Here is a 12,316-nt window from a genome sequence, read left to right on the forward strand (position 1 = left end):
AATCTTACATAAAATCATTAAGAAGAAGATCATCTCGTAACGAAATATATTATATTTGTAAAATATAAATACAGTGGATGTCAAAAGTATTACATACAAAAGTACAAAATACACCGATCAATTTAAAATAAAATCTTTGGGAAATTGTAGTTTATTAACTAATGTTTTTTTTATAAACGTTGATGAATTTAGACACATTCTTGAAAGACTTTACAATAAATATAATGAAATAAGAAATAATTATATTATTTTTTATAAACATTTATCTGTTTATATACAATAATAATATAATGTTTAAGTCCTTACGTTTATCCTAATAAAATCTTGAATAGCTGTAATAGAAATGTTTATTGTTATTACGATATAACCGTGAGAGATCGTCGTTAGTGGCAATTACTACAACATTTAATTATCATGCACAGATAACGTTTAATAATCATTCCCCAAAGGTCTTGTTGTAACACGTTTCAATTTCATATTTGATAGCTCATCTCGTAATAACAAATCTGTTTTACACGTTCAAATAAGGTAGTCAAATATATCAATGTGATTATTACTATAACTAAATTTATAATCGTAAAAAAATAAAAAAAAATAAAAAATAAAAAAAAAACACAGATAAAAGTGATTAAAACTATAATAAAAATATTTTTATGTGATCGTATATAAAAGTAACAAGAAAAAAAAAAAAGAAAAATTTATTATCTTTTTCTTTCAAATGTAAATTTTATCATTTCTCTTTCAAATCCGCGTGCAAACATATTAAACGATAGGAATAAAATGATAACGATGACTATAACGGATTAATAATAAATTATTGAAATACGCGTAGGTGTGTAAATGCGAGTATGTATCTTTTATAATATTATATCGATTTTCTTGATACTTTTCATTTCGTTTATCGAATTAATTCGTAAAATGATGTTATAAGGTGAAATGAAACGTGATATATTCCTAACAACAACGTGAATTCGGTGATGAGAATATTTTATACTATGATATTGCAATTTTAAATTCAGTTACATTCAATAAATTGTTTTCAGATTTTACGTCTCGTTAAATTCGTATATCTTTGATATATACATAACAACAAAATATATATTATTATTTTATATATGTATATAAATTGTTTAATGTTTTATATGTATATATATATATATAATTAAATTTTTTATATTTAATTATATAGATTATATTTTATATTTTTATATTTTAAATATATTATATTTTATATTTTTATATTTTAAATATATTATATTTTATATTTTTATATTTTAAATATATATTATATTCTATATTTTTATAATTTAAATATATTATATTTTATATGTAATATATTTACACTTAATATACATATATAATTTAAAAAAATATAATTTAATATATTATATTTTTTAAATATTATATATTTTAAAATTAAATATTAAATTAATTATAATTTAAATATAAAAAATATATAATTTCTTATATTTAAATATTTATTTATATTATATATATATATATATATATATATATATATATGTATAATATCATTTGGGACGATATGGAAGTTGTATAGTAAGATTGATAATAAAATAGGACCAAAAGAAAAAAGAAACTAAATAAATAAATAAATAAATAAAAAAGGAAAATAAATACAGGTGAAAGAATAAAACGAGTAAGTAACACAATGCGTTCCATTTACGGCTTTAAACCTATCGGAAAGCGATATAGGAACGTTATTACGCGAACGTGGCTTTCCTCTAAAAGTGATTTCATTTCTTTCTTTTTTTATTATTTTTTATTTCCCTCTTTTGTTTATTCTCTCTCTCTCTCTCTCTCTCTCTCTCTCTCTTTATTTTTATTGATAAAGAAGCTATAAAGCTACATGTTTTTTCCCTTGAGATGACAAAATCGTTTTTATTCTCTTCTATATTTTTTTTCCTTTTTCCATTTTCTTTTTTCGGACAACAAAAGATAGATGTTTTCTTACCATGAACCGTGCTATCTATGAAATATTTGGAATAGGAAAGAAATATAATAAATCAAGAGAATGCATCCCCAGTCGAAATTCTTTTCGAATCTTCCTTCCTATGATGCTTTTTTTTTCTTTCTTCCATTTTTTCCCTTTCTTCTTTTTAAATATTCAGATATCATATATACTTCCTTTAAAATGCAACTTCATTCTTGTATACTTATGAATATATATTTATATATATACTTACTCGTGTACTTACATATTTACTTATATATTACATATATGTATATACTTGCTGTGAACCCCCCCCCCACTCCACGTGTTGCTTTGGCTATATCTGATTAACTAGAAAATTTAAAAAAGTTAGATGAATGTTAGGTTATGTTCAAATGTTCCGCTCATTCAACGAAATCTATGTTCAACTGATCGCACTGGACTTACCCGTATCTTTTTCTTTTCTTTTAAATTAATTAATTATTTTATAAATAAATTAATGTAACAAAAACCTAGCTGTATACAAATGCAACGTTGTGTCAAAATTTTAAGACAATTGATAAAATACTTTTACAGATTTTTTATTAGGTACAAACAAAATCTACATTTTTATAATGTAATAGATATATACATACATTTATATATATATAAAAGATAGTCAGAGACAAAAATCAGTACACATGAAAGTTTGATGATGAATATCTTATGAACGCTTAATTTAATCGCCAAAACATAAGACACCATTTTTATAGAACAGTTAATTTCTTACAAAAATTTGTATTGTGCACATTTTAATAGTCATTTATTGTCGAGTTATAAAATTCATAAACAAAAATGAAATTTGTCTAAAAATCATCAAATTTAAATCTTCAATATCATTCAAATGGTGAGGTTTACGGAAAAAATATAAGATACCTTTTTTGTAGAGCATTAAATTTTCTACAAAATTCGTCTAGAACATTTTTCTGTACAATCAATAAATAATGAGGTATGAATTTTAATCTATTGGATTGAAAAAAATAAAAAACTGCGATGCGGAGGATTTTCCTATTAAAATTAAGAGCTCATATTTGGTGAGAATTATTTTAAGGTGTCTAGGAACCCATTTTTGCGTGGCACTTGAAAAAAAAAAAAAAGTCATTTTTTTGACCCACCTAAATATATATATATATATATATATATATATATATATATATATAAATGTATATTACATATACACAATGTATATTATATATACCTTATAAACATATGTATGCATCGTATATACGCATTTATTGTTTCGCATAGAATTTGATAACGTCAGAAAAGTTGAATGTAGCTTTACTACGGATTGAAACTATTCTTCCTGTTTTATAAAAACTTTATCTATTTCTGCGTTAGTAAAACGAGAACGTTTGTACGTAAAATGAATAGAAACGCGAAACACACAAATGTAAGAGAGGCGGAACCGAATGAAGTCGGGCATTGTTTTGTACAGTTCGTTTTCTAGAAATAAAGAAGGTATAACAAAATAGGGAAGAAAAAAAATAGAAAGATAAAAAAAGAGAAAAGACGAACATTTTATCGAATATTTCGTTGAATTCGCAATATATATATATATATATATATATATAAAACTCACCGCAAATAAAGCGACTATTTTTCGTGCAGGAATGTAACAAAAAATAGAAAAAAATGACCAAAGAAAAAGAAAAAAAAAGAAATTAAAAAAATATACAAAAATCGTTTATAATTAGTACGCGTATTGATTAATTATGATTGAAAAGAATTCGTGGGGTTTCTACTTTCAGTAATGCTTGAGGTTTTTTTTTTTTTTAATTAAACATAAAGTTATTTAACTCATCGCAAATAAAGTCCTATTGATTTATTATGATTGAAAAGAAAACTCGGTGATGGTTTCTCAACGTTTAGCAATGTGTTAGTTTTTAATTAAATATAATGTTATTCAAATTCGCAAATTGGCATTTTGAATTTTCTCGTTTTCACGACGTAATAACGACGATGAAAATTACGAAGAAATATAAATATAATATTGGTTAATCAAATTTTCCTTTTTCGTGAGAATACCTTCAACGTTATAAGTTTCAATGTATTATAATCAACGGTAATAAAGTTCACTGAGAATCGAATTTGTGGTTAATTAGTAGTTACGAACTCGGGGATAATGTGAGATAACGTGTTTCATCGATACGCTTATCTCGAGATGAAAAAAAGATAAAAGAAAATAAAAACCCCCGGTTTATTTGAAACGGTAAAAATGAGTCTTTTCTAAACGAAAACGTCCACTTTTTCAAATGACATAACGAATTCATTTTCTTTCTGTCGGAAAATGAAGAAGAAGAAGAAGAAGAAGAAGAAGAAGAAGAAAAAAGAAAACGAACAGAAACAGACGTACTGGAATTTAAAAAGCTACTACGTTCGTTAAAAGAGTGCTTAAGCATACTCAAAACTCTCAAGGGAAAATCTTCATCGGTTCTTTAATAATCTCGTGCCATTTGATTCCCATCTCTGCTACTTCCTGTTATGTAAAAAAAAAAAAAAAAAAAGAAACAAAAAATACAAAGTACTTTGATATAAGAAGTACAAATGTATATATATTATTTTTTATTTCAATTATTACATATAAAATAAATGCGCAGCGGTAAGAAAATAATTTTTTTTTTTTAATATTACGAGATTAGCTCTTGCATATCTAGAAAATTAAAGAAAATAAAAAGAAGAGAAAGAAATAAAGAGAAATGGAGAGAGAGAGAGAGATAGAGAGAAATGAAAGGAATCATTTTGACAAATTATATTATGAAGTAGCGTTCTGTCAACCAATTGACAGAAAAGTTTGTGCTTGCAATTCTCAGACACAATTGAATTTTCCATTTTGTCTTTTTGTTGTTCTCTTTTTTACATTTTCTTGTGGGAACGTAAAATGTACTGTAAAGTAAAGTAAAATAACATTTGCGAAAATTAAACTTGCGTATAGGTATTTAACATAAATAAGTGCATTGAGTTTCCTAGAAAGTTTGTGTTGATTTTTTCGAATACTTGCGATAATCTGACAAAAAAAAAATGTTTAAACGAAAGTTCATCTGTTTTTGATTGACTATAAATTGCAATAAACAAAAAGTTTACAGATAATTTCTTTTTTTTTATGTTTTAAGGCTACTTTTGTTTTTTTACATGACACCCTATATTTTTGAGATTACTTTACAGCATTATAGCTCATATTAATACTTACATGTATGTATATAAAATATATAATATAGCGATCATATTTTATTACTTATTTTATTATATTTATATATATATATCTTATAATATAAGATACAATATTATTTATAATTATATAAAAAATTATTATTATTTAAATATAATTTAAATATAATTTAAAATAAATTTGTATATAAAATTATATATATAAAAAAAATTATATATTATTATATATAAGATATATATAATATATGTAAATATTATTATATATATATATTACATATATAAAATATATAACATATAATTATATTATATATATAATTAATATAATAATATAATATAATAATATAGTATATATACTATATATTATATAGTATATAGTATACTATAATATACTATAATATAATTACTATAATATATTAATACATAAATTAATATATAAATAATTAATTAATAAAAATAATATATAAATATTATATATATATGTATATAGTATATTACTATTATATATACATATAAGTAAAAAGAATAACACATACTATTGCCTGGGAAAATGATATTTAAAAAAAAAAATAGAATAAAAATAGTCAGTTAAATAGAAACAATTAAATACGATACCATTTCCAATATTTTCTCATTTTATAGATCTATGGACATAGTTGCTGTAACGATCGTCGGTTCGAGTGTCGTACGAAAAATGAAGTCGCATCAGTCACGATTTTCTTTGACTGGAATGTAGACGTCTACGATATATCGAATGGAAGAAGAAAGATAACGATCGTCGTGAAAGATAGTGTGAGAGAGAGAGAGTGTGAGAGAGAGTGAAAGAGAGAGAAAGAAAGTTAGAGTGATTGTTAAAGTGATCGATTACGTGAAACATCGTTCGAGTGGCGGCTATTCGGTCGCGCGTGTCAAACCAAATGTTTCCCAACGGTTTGTTGCTTGCAACCTTTTTACAAAACGTAAAAAAAGAAAACGAAAAGTGGAAAGTAATAATATCGGGATACTCTCGTGCATTTATTCAACGATAAAAAAAAAAAAAAAAAAAGAAAACAAACCAGATAAAGAAAAATAAGATAAAATACCCAGAAATAAAAAAAACCGCTGGATTTTTAGAAATAAAATATTTTCTCGGTAACAATATTAATAAAAAGAAGAAGAAGAAAAAAAAGAGAAAAAATAAAAAAAAAACAAACAAACAAACAAGTGAGCAAAGTTACGTTCCAAGATAAATTATTGGCTGTGCGTTTATAACGTAAACGATAGTGTTCATCGGTGGTTGTATTGATATATATATATACATATATATATACACACACACATATAAATATATATATATATATATATGTATATATACCAAATACTAATATCGATTCGTTTTGAAGAGCCGAGAGTAGAAAAAAAAATAAAAAAACGAAGAGAGTGGGGAAATACGGAAAAAGAGAATTGTGAGTGTGTTTAAAAGAAAATTTTTAAACAAATAAGATTTAATATATAAAAATGTTTGCAAGAGGGTGTGATGATCTATTTGTAATCAAAATTAATATTTAACAATTCGCGTGTTTACTTTTATTTTTTATTTTACCGGAATCGATGCAATTATCGATTATCGATTGTTATATACATTGCAAAGTATGTGCATGTATATAATAAAAATAAATTAACGCACGTGTGATACGTAATTAATACTGTCAATATATTCGGCGCGTATTCAATTATCGTGCTGTTAAATGAGCAATAAACAAGTTTTAAGTCTTTCTATTCGTCTTCTTTAAAGTTTAAGAAAAATTAATAAAAAGAAGAAAAAAAAGAAGAAGAAGAAGAAGAACGTGTTCGGTGATAAATCAAGAAAAAATTAACAACAGGTGTGTTCTTTCTTCGTTTAAACGACACAGTCTGGTTCTTCTTATATTTTTGGAAATTACGATTTTGTGTGTGAAATAAAATTAAAAACAGAAAAAAAGAATAAAAAATAAAAAATAAAAAGAGGGGTGAATAGACGACAAGATGGCGTTCGCCGCGGCAAGAATGATCCTCAAGGACAAGCGGCGGAAGGCCAGCAAAGAAGACTTCGCACCTCGTAACAGAAGCAAGGTAAAGTCGTTAATTAAAAAACATATTAATTAATATCACTTATCCTATACACAATTATTATCTTATAGTTTAATTGCAAACTATAATTAATATATTGAATTATTTAGGTTATGTTTTTCATCGTCATTAAAGACAGACGAAGACTAATTTTTTTTTTATAGATGACGATGACGACACTGGTGGAATTTTTAAAAATTTAATAAAATGAAAAAAGTGAAAATGAAAAGAAAAAAGTAATATTCTAAAAATAACTTGATTTTATTTTCTAATTTTTTATTATACTATTATAGATATTTTAATATAAATTAAATATTTTTTTCACAATATTATTATTTAATATAATTAAATTATATTAAAATATATATTATATATAGTACATATATTAATACAATAAAAATTAAAATAAACTAAAAATAACTTAATTTATTCTTAAAAATAACTATTATGTTAAATTCATTAAAATAGATTATTTTATATACTATATTATATATATACTATAATATATATTTTTTAATTTATATTAAAATTTAATTTATTATATATATATATATAATTTTAATTTATATTAAAATATATATAATAATAATATTATAGTATATATATTATTAGAGTATATATTAAACTAAAAGATAACTTAATTTATTTTTAAAAATAACTATCAAGTTAATTTTGGTAAAATATATTACGTTTGTACACTATGAAGGATTAAAATAATTTAAAAAAAACTGATCGCTGATCGCACACCCGGTATCACCAACAACAAACTATATCAATCAATCAATCGAGTATTTACTTTGTTCTATAGTATGTGACGATTAATTCGAAGAAGGTTTTTTAATCTTTCCAATTGATCATTATTATTTATTTTATTTTTCACGCGATAAAATATTTTTCATAAATTTGTTAATTTTTTTTGTTTTTTTTTGGGGGGGTTTTTTTTATACGCTTGCTAGTATCATCTAGTATTTTTGTTCATATAAGAATGAATTTGATGAAAGAAAAAAAATGTCTCGTTCAACGTTTTGATGATCGATCGATCTCAACGACTACGACGCGTGACACGAATTTTACGTCAGAGCATCAACCTTATTAAAGGTTCATTTCTCTGTCGTTTTTTTTTTTTTTATCTACGTCGTGTTTTTTTCTTCTTCTTTTTCCTTTTTTATTTCTATGTTTTACATTTATACAATGAGAGATAATTTTGAAACGTTTTATGAAGCCTTAATTGCTATATCATGATTGCGATATTATAAGCTGTAACTTTCTTTTGGTTTCTTTATCGTAAGAGAGAAAATATGCGAAAGAAAAAGAAGAAAAAAAAAGAGAAGAAAAGTTACATATACACGTACGCATAATTCATACAAGTAAAACAGTAGAAATAATAACAATAGCGAGAAAAATCGGAGTTACGTTATAACGAAAGTAACCTTGAGCTAAATACCATTTAAACGTGTGTTATCTTAATTAAAAAAAAAAAAAGAAAATAATAATCTCTTGTAATTCTGAGTATCTTAAGAAGATTATGGTTTAAGATTTGTTTACGTGATACTCTTCTTTAATCTATTCATTTATTCATTTATTTATTTTTTTTATAAGCGTTGATAATAATCAGATAATATTAAATTTGAAAATATTATATATAAAACATATGGAAAAATGTTTAACAAAATAATTTGTTGATTAATGAAGAAAAACTTTTGCGAATGGTTTTTTAAAGTCAACATATTCGTACAAAAAAATTAATTATTATTGTCAATGAATGTTGTAAAATTAAAAACAAAATGATAGAAATTAAGCTTTGATTTTTTAAAGTCAACATATTTGTATAAAAAATTATTTATTGTATTATTATCAATGAATTTTGTAAAATTGACGGATAGAAATTAAACTTAAAAATGAAATGGTTTGTGAAATGGATAAAATTGAGATCTTTTGTTTTTTTTTTTTATTTTTTTGCTTTGGATTCGTCAATTTTTAAAGCTGATTCAACGTTGCATGCAATGATAAGCCGAGTTTGATTCACGTATTCAACAAAAAGATTCGGCAATACCTGATCTAGATTATTACTTTACTTTCGATAGGAAAATATTCGAGAGGTTTTTCCGTTCGACGAAATATTAGACGACCGATTCTTTCAAGAGATATGGGCGTACCTAAAAACAAAAACAAATGCATTTTTGAAAAACCATATCTTTAAATTTTACATACAGTGGATGTAGGTAGAAAGTATTCGTATACCGATCAATTTGAAATAAAATGTAAAATTGTAGTTTGTTTTATTATTATTATTATTATTATTATTATTATTATTATTATTATTATTTGTAGTATTTATTATTATTTTTTGTAAATAGTTTGAAATAAAAATTGCACGAATGCTAATTGCTCGTATGTGTTTTTGCTAATTGATTTTATAATTAATTTAATGCAATTTTATAATTACAATTATAAATGCAATAATTACAATTTTGTAATTTATTAAAAAAAATTAATTTTTCATTTCATTACATCTATTGTACAGACACTTTCAAGAATATATATATAAATTCATAGTTTAGGAAAAAATTAGTTAATAAACTACAATTTCAAAACAGAATTTATTTCAAATTGATCTATGTACTAATACTTTTTACACCCACTCTATATTTTATTTTTAGATATTTAAAAAAAAAATATAGATGCATTATAGAAAGAAGGAGATTTACTTATCGTCTGTTTTGTAGTGAACCTGGTGAATATACTTATGTACTGTACTATTGTATATACACATTATTTACATATGTACATATATATATATATAGTAGTTACATATAGAAATGGCGCACGAAACCAGGATAGCCGTTTTTCCCAAGAATTCCTAGCACGTTTTAGGTAGCACCTTGTTAAAAATTTCAGGAGTTTTCTACTCAGAACCAACGAATCTTCCATTTAAAACCGAATCCGTGCTTGTAACGTTTCTCCTGGGACTTTTACTTTGGCCCTTAGTCGAACCGGTACTGCAGAAAATCGTCTCTCTCTCTCTCTCTCTCTCTCTCTCTTTTCTCTCTCTCTCTTTCTATCTCTCATATATATACACTGCATATATATTTACTGCATCTCTTCTCTCATGCTCGTAAATGTAAAAGGTTTCTATAGCTTTCGAATGTAGTGACAACGTATCAATAAACGTACAATCGATATAGTCTTGTTGAAAAATTACTGCCATCACCCTTATATCGTTTTTATTTTAAATATTTAAAATTAAAGCTCGATTTTTCCAATTCTGTTTATTTTTCCATCCTTCTTTTCTGTATTTAATTAACAATTTGATGAATTCTTTATTATTACGAATTAACGATTATTTCTTACGAGTTTTTAGTTATTTTAGTTAGTCATTATTTAGTTACTTTATTAGTTATTTTACGAACGACGAAATAATTATTATCTTTTGTTAGAAAAAAATAAGAAAAAGTAAATTATTAAAAAAATTCACTAAGAAAATAGTTTCGTTTTTTTTTCTTTTTTTTATTTTAATCAAGAACTAAATTACCCTTTTGATAAAGTTGCCATAAGAATATTTATGAATACATAATGTTATTATTATAATATGAATATTTTTTATCAGGAATGGGGATGGGGAAAGTAGGTAAGTAAAATAATTGAGAATTTCATTTGTATCAGAAAATTCGAAACTTTGTTTTTTTTTTCGTTGGTTGTCGTCTTGAATGAATGAAAAAATATGAAAAAACAAAATTCAAGTATATCGGAACTCACTCACTTCATCTCTCTTATTTCTTTTTCTCATTCACTCGTTCTCGTACTTTATATCCATTTCTTATACTTTTTTTTTTATCCACCGAGTTAAAAGTTGCGAAGATACTTTGCCGTCTTGTTCGGGTGGTTTTGCACCTCGCAAAAAGGCAAACTTGGTTTCCACTATCGCGTGAGTTGCGGTGATCGCGTGTTACTTGAAAGAAAATGAAAACTTAAAAGAGAGGAACAAGAGAGAAAGAGAGAGAGAGAGAAAGAGAGAGAAAGAGAAAGAGAAAAAAAATAGTTAAAAAAGACGATCATTCGAGTTTAGGTAAATGGGAAGGTGGTGGGGTGGAGCTGCGGTAAAAGGATAAAAAAAAATTTAAGTAGAAGTCATGTGGATTGGATTAAACTTTTTACAAAACGATTTCCATAATTGGATATACCGCAGAAATATTATCAACCATTTAACGTTTCCACTTTTGGAAAGGGTTGCGGCGTTTGCACTGTTGATTTTTATACAAAAATTATTTTGCACGAAACGAATAATGGTAATTTAAAAAAAAAGTACTTGTTAATCATAACAAAAATAAAATTCGGTAATATTTTTTCTTATATGTAATTAATTAATTAAATTCTATACTTTCTATTTGAATATCTTTCTCATTAATTGTAATTTATTATTATTATGTAATATTGTAATTATAATTTTATTATTTTAATTTATTTTTAATTTTTAATTTATTTTATTAAATATATATTTTTTATTAAATTAAATATTATGCGTATAATATCTTCCTCATTAATCGTAATTTATTATTATTATTAATTTTATTATTATTATTATTATTATTATTATTATTATTAGTATTATTATTATTATTATTATTATTATTATTATTATTATTATTATTATTATTATTTTTATTATTATTATTATTATTATTATTATTATTATTATTATTATATATTATTTTAATTACAATTTTATTATTTTAAATTTATTTTTTTTAAATATATATATTATTTAATGAAATATGTTTTAATTTATCTAAATTTTAATAAATTATTTAATATATTATTTTTATTTTATTATTTCGTTAATAAATTGTAAAAAAAATTTAAATTGGATCGAATTAAACGTGTTTAGAAATTATTCTCGATTGCAAATATTAGAAGTATTTATTTGTCAATGATTTGAAACACTTATTATCCAATTAATATTTAAAATTTCGTTCTCAATTATCAATACATAATCTTGTTAGTTATCGAAATACCAACCCTCACGAGAAACACACAAGGGACTTTGGTAGCATCATAAATGAAATCTTAATATAA

At 23.6% G+C, this 12,316-nt stretch overlaps 1 protein-coding gene across 6 annotated transcripts in view; it reads left to right on the forward strand.

The window, feature by feature from the left end:
* The window catches only part of LOC107063776 (neo-calmodulin), a 139,257-nt gene that overhangs the window by 69,689 nt on the left and 57,252 nt on the right, over positions 1 to 12,316 (forward strand). For 2 of the 6 annotated variants that reach the window (XM_015315861.2, XM_015315862.2), the window contains exon 2: positions 5,798 to 7,246. The exons of the other annotated variants lie outside the window; for them this stretch is intronic. In XM_015315861.2, coding sequence (XP_015171347.1) covers positions 7,160 to 7,246 — 87 coding nt within the window. In that variant the 5' untranslated portion in view covers positions 5,798 to 7,159. The remainder of the gene's footprint in view (positions 1 to 5,797; positions 7,247 to 12,316) is intronic. 6 annotated transcript variants of the gene reach the window in all.

The sequence above is a fragment of the Polistes dominula genome, unplaced genomic scaffold (genome assembly GCF_049000335.1).
Source record: "Polistes dominula isolate Pdom_NZ unplaced genomic scaffold, Pdom_raw_medaka contig_25, whole genome shotgun sequence".
NCBI classification, from domain to species: domain Eukaryota; kingdom Metazoa; phylum Arthropoda; class Insecta; order Hymenoptera; family Vespidae; genus Polistes; species Polistes dominula.